The sequence below is a fragment of the Engystomops pustulosus genome, unplaced genomic scaffold, assembly GCF_040894005.1.
Source record: "Engystomops pustulosus unplaced genomic scaffold, aEngPut4.maternal MAT_SCAFFOLD_97, whole genome shotgun sequence".
NCBI lineage: Eukaryota > Metazoa > Chordata > Amphibia > Anura > Leptodactylidae > Engystomops > Engystomops pustulosus.
The window spans coordinates 167436-188912 of NW_027284981.1; the positions used below are offsets into that span (position 1 = coordinate 167436).

Consider the following 21477-nt stretch of genomic DNA (forward strand, 5'->3'; position numbering starts at 1 on the left):
GATGTATATGGTGACATCACATGGAGGAGCAGGGGACATGTACAGTACATACAGGATGTATATGGTGACATCACATGGAGGAGCAGGGGACATGTACAGTACATACAGGATGTATATGGTGACATCACATGGAGGAGCAGGGGACATGTACAGTACATACAGGATGTATATGGTGACATCACATGGAGGAGCAGGGGACATGTACAGTACATACAGGATGTATATGGTGACATCACATGGAGGAGCAGGAGACATGTACAGTACATACAGGATGTATATGGTGACATCACATGGAGGAGCAGGAGACATGTACAGTACATACAGGATGTATATGGTGACATCACATGGAGGAGCAGGGGACATGTACAGTACATACAGGATGTATATGGTGACATCACATGGAGGAGCAGGGGACATGTACAGTACATACAGGATGTATATGGTGACATCACATGGAGGAGCAGGGGACATGTACAGTACATACAGGATGTATATGGTGACATCACATGGAGGAGCAGGGGACATGTACAGTACATACAGGATGTATATGGTGACATCACATGGAGGAGCAGGAGACATGTACAGTACATACAGGATGTATATGGTGACAGCTTCCATCACATGGAGGAGCAGGGGACATGCACAGTACATACAGGATGTATATGGTGACATCACATGGAGGAGCAGGAGACATGTACAGTACATACAGGATGTATATGGTGACATCACATGGAGGAGCAGGGGACATGTACAGTACATACAGGATGTATATGGTGACATCACATGGAGGAGCAGGGGACATGTACAGTACATACAGGATGTATATGGTGACATCACATGGAGGAGCAGGAGACATGTACAGTACATACAGGATGTATATGGTGACAGCTTCCATCACATGGAGGAGCAGGGGACATGTACAGTACATACAGGATGTATATGGTGACATCACATGGAGGAGCAGGGGACATGTACAGTACATACAGGATGTATATGGTGACATCACATGGAGGAGCAGGGGACATGTACAGTACATACAGGATGTATATGGTGACATCACATGGAGGAGCAGGGGACATGTACAGTACATACAGGATGTATACGGTGACATCACATGGAGGAGCAGGGGACATGTACAGTACATACAGGATGTATATGGTGACATCACATGGAGGAGCAGGGACATGTACAGTACATACAGGATGTATACGGTGACATCACATGGAGGAGCAGGGGACATGTACAGTACATACAGGATGTATATGGTGACATCACATGGTGGAGCAGGGACATGTACAGTACATACAGGATGTATATGGTGACATCACATGGAGGAGCAGGGGACATGTATAGTACATACAGGATGTATATGGTGACATCACATGGAGGAGCAGGAGACATGTAAAGTACATACAGGATGTATATGGTGACATCACATGGAGGAGCAGGGACATGTACAGTACATATAGGATGTATATGGTGACAGCTTCCATCACATGGAGGAGCAGGAGACATGTACAGTACATACAGGATGTATATGGTGACATCACATGGAGGAGCAGGGGACATGTACAGTACATACAGGATGTATATGGTGACATCACATGGAGGAGCAGGGGACATGTACAGTACATACAGGATGTATATGGTGACATCACATGGAGGAGCAGGAGACATGTACAGTACATACAGGATGTATATGGTGACAGCTCCCATCACATGGAGGAGCAGGGGACATGTACAGTACATACAGGATGTATACGGTGACATCACATGGAGGAGCAGGAGACATGTACAGTACATACAGGATGTATACGGTGACATCACATGGAGGAGCAGGGGACATGTACAGTACATACAGGATGTATATGGTGACATCACATGGAGGAGCAGGGGACATGTACAGTACATACAGGATGTATATGGTGACATCACATGGAGGAGCAGGGACATGTACAGTACATACAGGATGTATATGGTGACATCACATGGAGGAGCAGGGGACATGTACAGTACATGCAGGATGTATATGGTGACATCACATGGAGGAGCAGGGGACATGTACAGTACATACAGGATGTATACGGTGACATCACATGGAGGAGCAGGGGACATGTACAGTACATACAGGATGTATACGGTGACATCACATGGAGGAGCAGGGGACATGTACAGTACATATAGGATGTATACGGTGACATCACATGGAGGAGCAGGGGACATGTACAGTACATACAGGATGTATATGGTGACATCACATGGAGGAGCAGGAGACATGTACAGTACATACAGGATGTATACGGTGACATCACATGGAGGAGCAGGGGACATGTACAGTACATACAGGATGTATATGGTGACATCACATGGAGGAGCAGGGGACATGTACAGTACATACAGGATGTATATGGTGACATCACATGGAGGAGCAGGAGACATGTACAGTACATACAGGATGTATATGGTGACATCACATGGAGTAGCAGGGACATGTACAGTACATACAGGATGTATATGGTGACATCACATGGAGGAGCAGGGGACATGTACAGTACATACAGGATGTATATGGTGACATCACATGGAGGAGCAGGAGACATGTACAGTACATGCAGGATGTATATGGTGACATCACATGGAGGAGCAGGGGACATGTACAGTACATACAGGATGTATATGGTGACATCACATGGAGGAGCAGGAGACATGTACAGTACATACAGGATGTATATGGTGACATCACATGGAGGAGCCGGAGACTTGTAGCGTACATACAGGATGTATATGGTGACATCACATGGAGGAGCAGGAGACATGTACAGTACATACAGGATGTATATGGTGACATCACATGGAGGAGCAGGGACATGTACAGTACATACAGGATGTATATGGTGACATCACATGGAGGAGCAGGGGACATGTACAGTACATACAGGATGTATATGGTGACATCACATGGAGGAGCAGGGGACATGTACAGTACATACAGGATGTATATGGTGACATCACATGGAGGAGCAGGGGACATGTACAGTACATACAGGATGTATATGGTGACATCACATGGAGGAGCAGGGGACATGTACAGTACATACAGGATGTATATGGTGACATCACATGGAGGAGCAGGGGACATGTACAGTACATACAGGATGTATATGGTGACATCACATGGAGGAGCAGGGACATGTACAGTACATACAGGATGTATATGGTGACATCACATGAAGGAGCAGGGGACATGTACAGTACATACAGGATGTATATGGTGACATCACATGGAGGAGCAGGAGACATGTACAGTACATACAGGATGTATATGGTGACATCACATGGAGGAGCAGGGGACATGTACAGTACATACAGGATGTATATGGTGACATCACATGGAGGAGCAGGAGACATGTACAGTACATACAGGATGTATATGGTGACATCACATGGAGGAGCAGGAGACATGTACAGTACATACAGGATGTATATGGTGACATCACATGGAGGAGCAGGAGACATGTACAGTACATACAGGATGTATATGGTGACATCACATGGAGGAGCAGGGACATGTACAGTACATATAGGATGTATATGGTGACATCACATGGAGGAGCAGGGGACATGTACAGTACATACAGGATGTATATGGTGACATCACATGGAGGAGCAGGGGACATGTACAGTATATACAGGATGTATATGGTGACAGTATGGCAGCTTCCATCACATGGAGGAGCAGGAGACATGTACAGTACATACAGGATGTATATGGTGACATCACATGGAGGAGCAGGAGACATGTACAGTACATACAGGATGTATATGGTGACATCACATGGAGGAGCAGGGACATGTACAGTACATATAGGATGTATATGGTGACATCACATGGAGGAGCAGGAGACATGTACAGTACATACAGGATGTATATGGTGACATCACATGGAGGAGCAGGAGACATGTACAGTACATACAGGATGTATATGGTGACAGCTGCCATCACATGGAGGAGCAGGAGACATGTACAGTACATACAGGATGTATATGGTGACATCACATGGAGGAGCAGGGGACATGTACAGTACATACAGGATGTATATGGTGACATCACATGGAGGAGCAGGAGACATGTACAGTACATACAGGATGTATATGGTGACATCACATGGAGGAGCAGGGACATGTACAGTACATACAGGATGTATATGGTGACATCACATGGAGGAGCAGGGACATGTACAGTACATACAGGATGTATATGGTGACATCACATGGAGGAGCAGGGACATGTACAGTACATACAGGATGTATATGGTGACATCACATGGAGGAGCAGGGGACATGTACAGTACATACAGGATGTATATGGTGACAGCCCGGCAGATTCCATCACATGGAGGAGCAGGGGACATGTACAGTACATACAGGATGTATACGGTGACATCACATGGAGGAGCAGGGGACATGTACAGTACATACAGGATGTATATGGTGACATCACATGGAGGAGCAGGAGACATGTACAGTACATACAGGATGTATATGGTGACATCACATGGAGGAGCAGGAGACATGTACAGCACATACAGGATGTATATGGTGACATCACAAGGAGGAGCAGGGGACATGTACAGTACATACAGGATGTATATGGTGACATCACATGGAGGAGCAGGGGACATGTACAGTACATACAGGATGTATATGGTGACATCACATGGAGGAGCAGGGGACATGTACAGTACATACAGGATGTATATGGTGACATCACATGGAGGAGCAGGGACATGTACAGTACATACAGGATGTATATGGTGACATCACATGGAGGAGCAGGGACATGTACAGTACATACAGGATGTATATGGTGACATCACATGGAGGAGCAGGGGACATGTACAGTACATACAGGATGTATATGGTGACATCACATGGAGGAGCAGGGGATATGTACAGTACATACAGGATGTATATGGTGACATCACATGGAGGAGCAGGGGACATGTACAGTACATACAGGATGTATATGGTGACATCACATGGAGGAGCAGGAGACATGTACAGTACATACAGGATGTATATGGTGACATCACATGGAGGAGCAGGAGACATGTACAGTACATACAGGATGTATATGGTGACATCACATGGAGGAGCAGGGACATGTACAGTACATATAGGATGTATATGGTGACAGCTTCCATCACATGGAGGAGCAGGAGACATGTACAGTACATACAGGATGTATATGGTGACATCACATGGAGGAGCAGGGGACATGTACAGTACATACAGGATGTATATGGTGACATCACATGGAGGAGCAGGAGACATGTACAGTACATACAGGATGTATATGGTGACATCACATGGAGGAGCAGGAGACATGTACAGTACATACAGGGTGTATATGGGGACATCACATGGAGGAGCAGGGACATGTACAGTACATACAGGATGTATATGGTGACATCACATGGAGGAGCAGGGGACATGTACAGTACATACAGGATGTATATGGTGACATCACATGGAGGAGCAGGAGACATGTACAGTACATACAGGATGTATATGGTGACATCACATGGAGGAGCAGGAGACATGTACAGTACATACAGGATGTATATGGTGACATCACATGGAGGAGCAGGGGACATGTACAGTACATACAGGATGTATATGGTGACATCACATGGAGGAGCAGGGACATGTACAGTACATACAGGATTTATATGGTGACATCACATGGAGGAGCAGGGACATGTACAGTACATACAGGATTTATATGGTGACATCACATGGAGGAGCAGGGGACATGTACAGTACATACAGGAGGTATACGGTGACATCACATGGAGGAGCAGGAGACATGTACAGTACATACAGGATGTATATGGTGACATCACATGGAGGAGCAGGGGACATGTACAGTACATACAGGATGTATATGGTGACATCACATGGAGGAGCAGGAGACATGTACAGTACATACAGGATGTATATGGTGACATCACATGGAGGAGCAGGGGACATGTACAGTACATACAGGATGTATATGGTGACATCACATGGAGGAGCAGGAGACATGTACAGTACATACAGGATGTATATGGTGACATCACATGGAGGAGCAGGGGACATGTACAGTACATACAGGATGTATATGGTGACATCACATGGAGGAGCAGGGGACATGTACAGTACATACAGGATGTATATGGTGACATCACATGGAGGAGCAGGGGACATGTACAGTACATACAGGATGTATATGGTGACATCACATGGAGGAGCAGGGGACATGTACAGTACATACAGGATGTATATGGTGACATCACATGGAGGAGCAGGGGACATGTACAGTACATACAGGATGTATATGGTGACATCACATGGAGGAGCAGGGGATATGTACAGTACATACAGGATGTATATGGTGACATCACATGGAGGAGCAGGAGACATGTACAGTACATACAGGATGTATATGGTGACAGCTCCCATCACATGGAGGAGCAGGGGACATGTACAGTACATACAGGATATATACGGTGACATCACATGGAGGAGCAGGAGACATGTACATGCATACAGGATGTATACGGTGACATCACATGGAGGAGCAGGGGACATGTACAGTACATACAGGATGTATATGGTGACATCACATGGAGGAGCAGGGGACATGTACAGTACATACAGGATGTATATGGTGACATCACATGGAGGAGCAGGGACATGTACAGTACATACAGGATGTATATGGTGACATCACATGGAGGAGCAGGGGACATGTACAGTACATACAGGATGTATATGGTGACATCACATGGAGGAGCAGGGACATGTACAGTACATACAGGATGTATATGGTGACATCACATGGAGGAGCAGGAGACATGTACAGTACATACAGGATGTATATGGTGACATCACATGGAGGAGCAGGGGACATGTACAGTACATACAGGATGTATATGGTGACATCACATGGAGGAGCAGGGACATGTACAGTACATACAGGATGTATATGGTGACATCACATGGAGGAGCAGGAGACATGTACAGTACATACAGGATGTATATGGTGACATCACATGGAGGAGCAGGGGACATGTACAGTACATACAGGATGTATATGGTGACATCACATGGAGGAGCAGGGGACATGTACAGTACATGCAGGATGTATACGGTGACATCACATGGAGGAGCAGGGGACATGTACAGTACATACAGGATGTATACGGTGACATCACATGGAGGAGCAGGGACATGTACAGTACATACAGGATGTATATGGTGACATCACATGGAGGAGCAGGGACATGTACAGTACATACAGGATGTATATGGTGACATCACATGGAGGAGCAGGGGACATGTACAGTACATACAGGATGTATATGGTGACATCACATGGAGGAGCGGGGACATGTACAGTACATACAGGATGTATATGGTGACATCACATGGAGGAGCAGGGGACATGTACAGTACATACAGGATGTATATGGTGACATCACATGGAGGAGCAGGGGACATGTACACTACATACAGGATGTATATGGTGACATCACATGGAGGAGCAGGAGACATGTACAGTACATACAGGATGTATATGGTGACATCACATGGAGGAGCAGGGGACATGTACAGTACATACAGGATGTATACGGTGACATCACATGGAGGAGCAGGGGACATGTACAGTACATACAGGATGTATATGGTGACATCACATGGAGGAGCAGGAGACATGTACAGTACATACAGGATGTATATGGTGACATCACATGGAGGAGCAGGGGACATGTACAGTACATACAGGATGTATATGGTGACATCACATGGAGGAGCAGGAGACATGTACAGTACATACAGGATGTATATGGTGACATCACATGGAGGAGCAGGGGACATGTACAGTACATACAGGATGTATATGGTGACATCACATGGAGGAGCAGGGGACATGTACAGTACATACAGGATGTATATGGTGACAGCTTCCATCACATGGAGGAGCAGGAGACATGTACAGTACATACAGGATGTATATGGTGACAGCTTCCATCACATGGAGGAGCAGGGGACATGTACAGTACATACAGGATGTATATGGTGACATCACATGGAGGAGCAGGAGACATGTACAGTACATACAGGATGTATATGGTGACATCACATGGAGGAGCAGGAGACATGTACAGTACATACAGGATGTATATGGTGACAGCTTCCATCACATGGAGGAGCAGGGACATGTACAGTACATACAGGATGTATATGGTGACATCACATGGAGGAGCAGGAGACATGTACAGTACATACAGGATGTATATGGTGACATCACATGGAGGAGCAGGGGACATGTACAGTACATACAGGATGTATATGGTGACATCACATGGAGGAGCAGGAGACATGTACAGTACATGCAGGATGTATATGGTGACATCACATGGAGGAGCAGGGGACATGTACAGTACATACAGGATGTATATGGTGACATCACATGGAGGAGCAGGGGACATGTACAGTACATACAGGATGTATATGGTGACATCACATGGAGGAGCAGGAGACATGTACAGTACATACAGGATGTATATGGTGACATCACATGGAGGAGCAGGAGACATGTACAGTACATACAGGATGTATATGGTGACATCACATGGAGGAGCAGGGACATGTACAGTACATACAGGATGTATATGGTGACATCACATGGAGGAGCAGGGGACATGTACAGTACATACAGGATGTATATGGTGACATCACATGGAGGAGCAGGGGACATGTACAGTACATACAGGATGTATATGGTGACATCACATGGAGGAGCAGGAGACATGTACAGTACATACAGGATGTATATGGTGACATCACATGGAGGAGCAGGGACATGTACAGTACATACAGGATGTATATGGTGACATCACATGGAGGAGCAGGGACATGTACAGTACATACAGGATGTATATGGTGACATCACATGGAGGAGGAGGGGACATGTACAGTACATACAGGATGTATATGGTGACATCACATGGAGGAGCAGGGGACATGTACAGTACATACAGGATGTATATGGTGACATCACATGGAGGAGCAGGAGACATGTACAGTACATACAGGATGTATATGGTGACATCACATGGAGGAGCAGGAGACATGTACAGTACATACAGGATGTATATGGTGACATCACATGGAGGAGCAGGAGACATGTACAGTACATACAGGATGTATATGGTGACATCACATGGAGGAGCAGGGGACATGTACAGTATATACAGGATGTATATGGTGACAGTATGGCAGCTTCCATCACATGGAGGAGCAGGAGACATGTACAGTACATACAGGATGTATATGGTGACATCACATGGAGGAGCAGGAGACATGTACAGTACATACAGGATGTATATGGTGACAGCTTCCATCACATGGAGGAGCAGGGGACATGTACAGTATATACAGGATGTATATGGTGACAGTATGGCAGCTTCCATCACATGGAGGAGCAGGAGACATGTACAGTACATACAGGATGTATATGGTGACATCACATGGAGGAGCAGGGGACATGTACAGTACATACAGGATGTATATGGTGACAGCTTCCATCACATGGAGGAGCAGGGGACATGTACAGTACATACAGGATGTATATGGTGACATCACATGGAGGAGCAGGAGACATGTACAGTACATACAGGATGTATATGGTGACATCACATGGAGGAGCAGGGGACATGTACAGTACATACAGGATGTATATGGTGACATCACATGGAGGAGCAGGAGACATGTACAGTACATACAGGATGTATACGGTGACATCACATGGAGGAGCAGGAGACATGTACAGTACATACAGGATGTATATGGTGACATCACATGGAGGAGCAGGGACATGTACAGTACATATAGGATGTATATGGTGACATCACATGGAGGAGAAGGAGACATGTACAGTACATACAGGATGTATATGGTGACATCACATGGAGGAGCAGGGGACATGTACAGCACATACAGGATGTATATGGTGACATCACATGGAGGAGCAGGGGACATGTACAGTACATACAGGATGTATACGGTGACATCACATGGAGGAGCAGGGGACATGTACAGTACATACAGGATGTATATGGTGACATCACATGGAGGAGCAGGGACATGTACAGTACATACAGGATGTATATGGTGACATCACATGGAGGAGCAGGGACATGTACAGTACATACAGGATGTATATGGTGACATCACATGGAGGAGCAGGGGACATGTACAGTACATACAGGATGTATATGTGACATCACATGGAGGAGCAGGAGACATGTACAGTACATACAGGATGTATATGGTGACATCACATGGAGGAGCAGGGGACATGTACAGTACATACAGGATGTATATGGTGACATCACATGGAGGAGCAGGGACATGTACAGTACATACAGGATGTATATGGTGACATCACATGGAGGAGCAGGAGACATGTACAGTACATACAGGATGTATATGGTGACATCACAAGGAGGAGCAGGGGACATGTACAGTACATACAGGATGTATATGGTGACATCACATGGAGGAGCAGGGGACATGTACAGTACATACAGGATGTATATGGTGACATCACAAGGAGGAGCAGGGGACATGTACAGTACATACAGGATGTATATGGTGACATCACATGGAGGAGCAGGAGACATGTACAGTACATACAGGATGTATATGGTGACATCACATGGAGGAGCAGGGACATGTACAGTACATATAGGATGTATATGGTGACATCACATGGAGGAGAAGGAGACATGTACAGTACATACAGGATGTATATGGTGACATCACATGGAGGAGCAGGAGACATGTACAGTACATACAGGATGTATATGGTGACAGCTGCCATCACATGGAGGAGCAGGAGACATGTACAGTACATACAGGATGTATACGGTGACATCATATGGAGGAGCAGGAGACATGTACAGTACATACAGGATGTATATGGTGACATCACATGGAGGAGCAGGAGACATGTACAGTACATACAGGATGTATATGGTGACATCACATGGAGGAGCAGGGGACATGTACAGTACATACAGGATGTATATGGTGACATCACATGGAGGAGCAGGAGACATGTACAGTACATACAGGATGTATATGGTGACATCACATGGAGGAGCAGGGACATGTACAGTACATACAGGATGTATATGGTGACATCACATGGAGGAGCAGGGGACATGTACAGTACATACAGGATGTATATGTGACATCACATGGAGGAGCAGGAGACATGTACAGTACATACAGGATGTATATGGTGACATCACATGGAGGAGCAGGGGACATGTACAGTACATACAGGATGTATATGGTGACATCACATGGAGGAGCAGGGACATGTACAGTACATACAGGATGTATATGGTGACATCACATGGAGGAGCAGGAGACATGTACAGTACATACAGGATGTATATGGTGACATCACATGGAGGAGCAGGGGACATGTACAGTACATACAGGATGTATATGGGGACATCACATGGAGGAGCAGGGGACATGTACAGTACATACAGGATGTATATGGTGACATCACAAGGAGGAGCAGGGGACATGTACAGTACATACAGGATGTATATGGTGACATCACATGGAGGAGCAGGGGACATGTACAGTACATACAGGATGTATATGGTGACATCACATGGAGGAGCAGGGACATGTACAGTACATACAGGATGTATATGGTGACATCACATGGAGGAGCAGGGACATGTACAGTACATACAGGATGTATATGGTGACATCACATGGAGGAGCAGGGGACATGTACAGTACATACAGGATGTATATGGTGACATCACATGGAGGAGCAGGAGACATGTACAGTACATACAGGATGTATATGGTGACATCACATGGAGGAGCAGGGGACATGTACAGTACATACAGGATGTATATGGTGACATCACATGGAGGAGCAGGGGACATGTACAGTACATACAGGATGTATATGGTGACATCACATGGAGGAGCAGGGGACATGTACAGTACATACAGGATGTATATGGTGACAGCTTCCATCACATGGAGGAGCAGGAGACATGTACAGTACATACAGGATGTATATGGTGACATCACATGGAGGAGCAGGGGACATGTACAGTACATACAGGATGTATATGGTGACATCACATGGAGGAGCAGGGGACATGTACAGTACATACAGGATGTATATGGTGACATCACATGGAGGAGCAGGAGACATGTACAGTACATACAGGATGTATATGGTGACATCACATGGAGGAGCAGGGGACATGTACAGTACATACAGGATGTATATGGTGACATCACATGGAGGAGCAGGGGACATGTACAGTACATACAGGATGTATATGGTGACATCACATGGAGGAGCAGGGGACATGTACAGTACATACAGGATGTATATGGTGACATCACATGGAGGAGCAGGGGACATGTACAGTACATACAGGATGTATATGGTGACATCACATGGAGGAGCAGGGGACATGTACAGTACATACAGGATGTATATGGTGACATCACATGGAGGAGCAGGAGACATGTACAGTACATACAGGATGTATATGGTGACATCACATGGAGGAGCAGGAGACATGTACAGTACATACAGGATGTATATGGTGACATCACATGGAGGAGCAGGGACATGTACAGTACATACAGGATGTATATGGTGACATCACATGGAGGAGCAGGGGACATGTACAGTACATACAGGATGTATATGGTGACATCACATGGAGGAGCAGGGGACATGTACAGTACATACAGGATGTATATGGTGACATCACATGGAGGAGCAGGAGACATGTACAGTACATACAGGATGTATATGGTGACATCACATGGAGGAGCAGGGACATGTACAGTACATACAGGATGTATATGGTGACATCACATGGAGGAGCAGGGACATGTACAGTACATACAGGATGTATATGGTGACATCACATGGAGGAGGAGGGACATGTACAGTACATACAGGATGTATATGGTGACATCACATGGAGGAGCAGGGGACATGTACAGTACATACAGGATGTATATGGTGACATCACATGGAGGAGCAGGAGACATGTACAGTACATACAGGATGTATATGGTGACATCACATGGAGGAGCAGGAGACATGTACAGTACATACAGGATGTATATGGTGACATCACATGGAGGAGCAGGAGACATGTACAGTACATACAGGATGTATATGGTGACATCACATGGAGGAGCAGGGGACATGTACAGTATATACAGGATGTATATGGTGACAGTATGGCAGCTTCCATCACATGGAGGAGCAGGAGACATGTACAGTACATACAGGATGTATATGGTGACATCACATGGAGGAGCAGGAGACATGTACAGTACATACAGGATGTATATGGTGACATCACATGGAGGAGCAGGGGACATGTACAGTACATACAGGATGTATATGGTGACATCACATGGAGGAGCAGGAGACATGTACAGTACATACAGGATGTATACGGTGACATCACATGGAGGAGCAGGAGACATGTACAGTACATACAGGATGTATATGGTGACATCACATGGAGGAGCAGGGACATGTACAGTACATACAGGATGTATATGGTGACATCACATGGAGGAGAAGGAGACATGTACAGTACATACAGGATGTATATGGTGACATCACATGGAGGAGCAGGAGACATGTACAGTACATACAGGATGTATATGGTGACAGCTGCCATCACATGGAGGAGCAGGAGACATGTACAGTACATACAGGATGTATATGGTGACATCACATGGAGGAGCAGGGGACATGTACAGCACATACAGGATGTATATGGTGACATCACATGGAGGAGCAGGGGACATGTACAGTACATACAGGATGTATACGGTGACATCACATGGAGGAGCAGGGGACATGTACAGTACATACAGGATGTATATGGTGACATCACATGGAGGAGCAGGGACATGTACAGTACATACAGGATGTATATGGTGACATCACATGGAGGAGCAGGGACATGTACAGTACATACAGGATGTATATGGTGACATCACATGGAGGAGCAGGGGACATGTACAGTACATACAGGATGTATATGTGACATCACATGGAGGAGCAGGAGACATGTACAGTACATACAGGATGTATATGGTGACATCACATGGAGGAGCAGGAGACATGTACAGTACATACAGGATGTATATGGTGACATCACATGGAGGAGCAGGAGACATGTACAGTACATACAGGATGTATATGGTGACATCACATGGAGGAGCAGGAGACATGTACAGTACATACAGGATGTATATGGTGACATCACATGGAGGAGCAGGAGACATGTACAGTACATACAGGATGTATATGGTGACATCACATGGAGGAGCAGGGACATGTACAGTACATACAGGATGTATATGGTGACATCACATGGAGGAGCAGGAGACATGTACAGTACATACAGGATGTATATGGTGACATCACATGGAGGAGCAGGAGACATGTACAGTACATACAGGATGTATATGGTGACATCACATGGAGGAGCAGGAGACATGTACAGTACATACAGGATGTATACGGTGACATCACATGGAGGAGCAGGAGACATGTACAGTACATACAGGATGTATATGGTGACATCACATGGAGGAGCAGGGACATGTACAGTACATACAGGATGTATATGGTGACATCACATGGAGGAGCAGGGACATGTACAGTACATACAGGATGTATATGGTGACATCACATGGAGGAGCAGGAGACATGTACAGTACATACAGGATGTATACGGTGACATCACATGGAGGAGCAGGAGACATGTACAGTACATACAGGATGTATATGGTGACATCACATGGAGGAGCAGGAGACATGTACAGTACATACAGGATGTATATGGTGACATCACATGGAGGAGCAGGGACATGTACAGTACATACAGGATGTATATGGTGACATCACATGGAGGAGCAGGAGACATGTACAGTACATACAGGATGTATATGGTGACATCACAAGGAGGAGCAGGGACATGTACAGTACATACAGGATGTATATGGTGACATCACATGGAGGAGCAGGGGACATGTACAGCACATACAGGATGTATATGGTGACATCACATGGAGGAGCAGGGGACATGTACAGTACATACAGGATGTATACGGTGACATCACATGGAGGAGCAGGGGACATGTACAGTACATACAGGATGTATATGGTGACATCACATGGAGGAGCAGGGACATGTACAGTACATACAGGATGTATATGGTGACATCACATGGAGGAGCAGGAGACATGTACAGTACATACAGGATGTATATGGTGACATCACATGGAGGAGCAGGGGACATGTACAGTACATACAGGATGTATATGGTGACATCACATGGAGGAGCAGGGGACATGTACAGTACATACAGGATGTATATGGTGACATCACATGGAGGAGCAGGGACATGTACAGTACATACAGGATGTATATGGTGACATCACATGGAGGAGCAGGGACATGTACAGTACATACAGGATGTATATGGTGACATCACATGGAGGAGCAGGGGACATGTACAGTACATACAGGATGTATATGGTGACATCACATGGAGGAGCAGGAGACATGTACAGTACATACAGGATGTATATGGTGACATCACATGGAGGAGCAGGGGACATGTACAGTACATACAGGATGTATATGGTGACATCACATGGAGGAGCAGGGGACATGTACAGTACATACAGGATGTATATGGTGACATCACATGGAGGAGCAGGGGACATGTACAGTACATACAGGATGTATATGGTGACAGCTTCCATCACATGGAGGAGCAGGAGACATGTACAGTACATACAGGAGGTATATGGTGACATCACATGGAGGAGCAGGGACATGTACAGTACATACAGGATGTATATGGTGACATCACATGGAGGAGCAGGAGACATGTACAGTACATACAGGATGTATATGGTGACATCACATGGAGGAGCAGGGGACATGTACAGTACATACAGGATGTATATGGTGACATCACATGGAGGAGCAGGGGACATGTACAGTACATACAGGATGTATATGGTGACATCACATGGAGGAGCAGGGGACATGTACAGTACATACAGGATGTATATGGTGACATCACATGGAGGAGCAGGGGACATGTACAGTACATACAGGATGTATATGGTGACATCACATGGAGGAGCAGGAGACATGTACAGTACATACAGGATGTATATGGTGACATCACATGGAGGAGCAGGAGACATGTACAGTACATACAGGATGTATATGGTGACATCACATGGAGGAGCAGGAGACATGTACAGTACATACAGGATGTATATGGTGACATCACATGGAGGAGCAGGAGACATGTAAAGTACATACAGGATGTATATGGTGACATCACATGGAGGAGCAGGGGACATGTACAGTACATAAGACATGTAAAGTAACATACAGGATGTATATGGTGACATCACATGGAGGAGCAGGGGACATGTACAGTACACCCCACACACAGGAGTAAGGACATCCATGGAGGAGCAAGACATGTACAGTACATACAGGATGGTATATGGTGACATCACATGGTGGATCAGGGACATGTACATACATACAGGATGTATATGGTGACATCACATGTGATTATCTGGGACATGTAAAGTACATACAGGATGTATATGGCATCACATGGAGGAGCAGGGAGACATGTACAGTACATACAGGATGTATATGGTGACATCACATGGAGGAGCAGGAGACATGTACAGTACATACAGGATGTATATGGTGACAGCACATGGAGGAGCAGGGTCCATACACATGGATGTATATGTGACATCACAGGGGCAGGGGACATGTACAGTACATACAGGATGTATATGGTGCATCACATGGAGGAGCAGGGACATGTACAGTACATACAGGATGTATATGGTGACATCACATGGAGGAGCAGGAGACATGTACAGTACATACAGGATGTATATGGTGACATCACATGGAGGAGCAGGGACATGTACAGTACATACAGGATGTATATGGTGACATCACATGGAGGAGCAGGAGACATGTACAGTACATACAGGATGTATATGGTGACATCACATGGAGGAGCAGGAGACATGTACAGTACATACAGGATGTATATGGTGACATCACATGGAGGAGCAGGAGACATGTACAGTACATACAGGATGTATATGGTGACATCACATGGAGGAGCAGGGGACATGTACAGTACATACAGGATGTATATGGTGACATCACATGGAGGAGCAGGGGACATGTACAGTACATACAGGATGTATATGGTGACATCACATGGAGGAGCAGGAGACATGTACAGTACATACAGGATGTATATGGTGACATCACATGGAGGAGCAGGGACATGTACAGTACATACAGGATGTATATGGTGACATCACATGGAGGAGCAGGGGACATGTACAGTACATACAGGATGTATATGGTGACATCACATGGAGGAGCAGGAGACATGTACAGTACATACAGGATGTATATGGTGACATCACATGGAGGAGCAGGGGACATGTACAGTACATACAGGATGTATATGGTGACATCACATGGAGGAGCAGGAGACATGTACAGTACATACAGGATGTATATGGTGACATCACATGGAGGAGCAGGGGACATGTACAGTACATACAGGATGTATATGGTGACATCACATGGAGGAGCAGGGGACATGTACAGTACATACAGGATGTATATGGTGACATCACATGGAGGAGCAGGGGACATGTACAGTACATACAGGATGTATATGGTGACATCACATGGAGGAGCAGGGGACATGTACAGTACATACAGGATGTATATGGTGACATCACATGGAGGAGCAGGGACAATGTACAGTACATACAGGATGTATACGGTGACATCACATGGAGGAGCAGGAGAACATGTACAGTACATACAGGATGTATATGGTGACATCACATGGAGGAGCAGGAGACATGTACAGTACCTACAGGAGTATATGGTGACATCACATGGAGGAGCAGGAGACATGTACAGTACATACAGATGTATATGGTGACATCACATGGAGGAGCAGGAGACATGTACAGTACATACAGGATGTATATGGTGACATCACATGGAGGAGCAGGGGACATGTACAGTACATACAGGATGTATATGGTGACATCACATGGAGGAGCAGGGGACATGTACAGTACATACAGGATGTATATGGTGACATCACATGGGAGCAGGGGACATGTACAGTACATACAGGATGTATATGGTGACATCACATGGGGGAGCAGGAGACATGTACAGTACATACAGGATGTATATGGTGACATCACATGGAGGAGCAGGGGACATGTACAGTACATACAGGATGTATACGGTGACATCACATGGAGGAGCAGGAGACATGTACAGTACATACAGGATGTATATGGTGACATCACATGGAGGAGCAGGGGACATGTACAGTACATACAGGATGTATACGGTGACATCACATGAGGAGCAGGGGACATGTACAGTACATACAGGATGTATATGGTGACATCACATGGAGGAGCAGGAGACATGTACGTACATACAGGATGTATATGGTGACATCACATGGAGGAGCAGGGGACATGTACAGTACATACAGGATGTATACGGTGACATCACATGGAGGAGCAGGGGACATGTACAGTACATACAGGATGTATACGGTGACATCACATGGAGGAGCAGGGGACATGTACAGTACATACAGGATGTATATGGTGACATCACATGGAGGAGCAGGGGACATGTACAGTACATACAGGATGTATATGGTGACATCACATGAGGAGCAGGAGACATGTACAGTACATACAGGATGTATATGGTGACATCACATGGAGGAGCAGGGGACATGTACAGTACATACAGGATGTATATGGTGACATCACATGGAGGAGCAGGGGACATGTACAGTACATACAGGATGTATATGGTGACATCACATGGAGGAGCAGGAGACATGTACAGTACATACAGGATGTATATGGTGACATCACATGGAGGAGCAGGGACATGTACAGTACATACAGGATGTATATGGTGACATCACATGGAGGAGCAGGGACATGTACAGTACATACAGGATGTATATGGTGACATCACATGGAGGAGCAGGGACATGTACAGTACATGCAGGATGTATATGGTGACATCACATGGAGGAGTCCTCTCGTGTCCTCCCGTATCCCTTAGTTGTCGTCACGTTACATTTTTTATTATTAGGAATTTAAAAGTATCAACACTTGACTCACCGTGAAGCCGTCCCTCAGTGGGCGGTACCTGTGGGAGGGGCGGGGTCTCACAGGGCACACAGTCCCATCATTAGACTGCAAGTACTTGAGAACATTGCCAGATCCATAGCGCTCAGTGGCCACGAGAGCCACGTCCTCCGATGCCATCACGTGCTGCAAGGATGACAAGCAGAGATTCGTGTAATGGGGAGGGGGGGGGGAGCAGTAGTCGGGTGTGTATGGAGGGGGTGCAGTAGTCGGGTGTGTGGGGGAGGGGGTGGAGGAGCAGTAGTCGGTTGTGTGGGGGAGGGGGTGCAGTAGTCGGGTGTGTGGGGGAGGGGGTGGAGGAGCAGTAGTCGGGTGTGTGGGGGAGGGGGTGCAGTAGTCGGGTGTGTGGGGGAGGGGGTGGAGGTGCAGTAGTCGGGTGTGTGGGGGAGGGGGTGGAGGGGCAGTAGTCGGGTGTGTGGGGGAGGGGGTGGAGGGGCAGTAGTCGGGTGTGTGGGGGAGGGGGAGGAGGGGCAGTAGTCGGGTGTGTGTGGGGGAGGGGGTGGAGGTGCAGTAGTCGGGTGTGTGGGGGAGGAGGTGCAGTAGTCGGGTGTGTGGGGGAGGAGGTGCAGTAGTCGGGTGTGTGGGGGAGGGGGTGCAGTAGTCGGGTGTGTGTGGGGGAGGGGGTGGAGGTGCAGTAGTCAGGTGTGTGGGGGAGGAGGTGCAGTAGTCGGGTGTGTGGGGGAGGGGGTGGAGGGGCAGTAGTCGGGTGTGTGGGGGTGGTGGAGCAGTAGTCGGGTGTGTGGGGGAGGGGGTGCAGTAGTCGGGTGTGTGGGGGAGGGGGTGCAGTAGTCGGGTGTGTGGGGGAGGGGGTGCAGTAGTCGGGTGTGTAGGGGTGGAGGGGCAGTAGTCGGGTGTGTAGGGGTGGAGGGGCAGTAGTCGGGTGTGTGGGGGAGGAGTTCCAGTAGTCGGGTGTGTGGGGGAGGAGTTCCAGTAGTCGGGTGTGTGGGGGAGGAGTTCCAGTAGTCGGGTGTGTGGGGGAGGAGGTGCAGTAGTCGGGTGTTTTGGGGGAGGGGGTGGAGGTGGAGTAGTCGGGTGTGTGGGGGAGGGGGTGGAGGTGGAGTAGTCGGGTGTGTGGGGGTGGTGGAGCAGTAGTCGGGTGTGTGGGGGTGGAGGAGCAGTAGTCGGGTGTGTGGGGGAGGGGGTGCAGTAGTCGGGTGTGTGAGGGAGGGGGTGGAGGTGGAGTAGTCGGGTGTGTGGGGGTGGAGGAGCAGTAGTCGGGTGTGTGGGGGAGGGGGTGGAGGTGGAGTAGTTGGGTGTGTGGGGGTGGTGGAGCAGTAGTCGGGTGTGTGGGGGTGGAGGAGCAGTAGTCGGGTGTGTATGGAGGGGGTGCAGTAGTCGGGTGTGTGGGGGAGGGGGGGGAGGTGCAGTAGTCGGGTGTGTGGGGGAGGAGGTGCAGTAGTCGGGTGTGTGGGGGAGGAGGTGCAGTAGTCGGGTGTGTGGGGGTGGTGGAGCAGTAGTCGGGTGTGTGGGGGAAGGGGCGGAGTTGCAGTAGTCGGGTGTGTGGGGGAGTGGGAGGAGGGGCAGTAGTTGGGTGTGTGGGGGAATGGGTGGAGGTGCAGTAGTCTGGTGTGTGTGGGAGGGGGTGGAGGGGCAGTAGTCGGGTGTGTGGGGGAGGGGGTGGAGGAGCAGTAGTCGGGTGTGTGGAGGAGGGGGTGGAGGGGCAGTAGTCGGGTGTGTGGGGGAGGAGGTGCAGTAGTCGGGTGTGTGGGGGAGGGGGTGGAGGTGCAGTAGTCGGGTGTGTGGGGGAGGGGGTGGAGGTGCAGTAGTCGGGTGTGTGGGGGAGGGGGTGGAGGTGCAGTAGTCGGGTGTGTGGGGGAGGGGGTGGAGGTGCAGTAGTCGGGTGTGTGGGTGAGGGGGTGGAGGTGCAGTATTGGGGAGTGGTGGAGGTGCAGTAGTCGGGTGTGTGGGGGAGGGGTGGATGTACAGTAGTCGGGTGTGTGGGGGAGGGACCGTAGTCGGGTGCAGTAGTCGGGTGTTACCTTGCTGTGGCGCTGGTCACTGGCGGCTCACACTGTCTGCTCCTGTCACGCTGTGATTGGTAACAG

General features: G+C 47.6%; 1 protein-coding gene across 1 annotated transcript in view; it reads right to left on the reverse strand.

Moving 5' to 3' along the window:
- Window positions 1-21477, reverse strand: part of RUSF1 (RUS family member 1) — a 65708-nt gene that overhangs the window by 44113 nt on the left and 118 nt on the right. Inside the window, 2 exon segments of the mRNA XM_072131590.1 lie at window positions 19406-19558; window positions 21443-21461. Coding sequence (XP_071987691.1) covers window positions 19406-19558; window positions 21443-21461 — 172 coding nt within the window.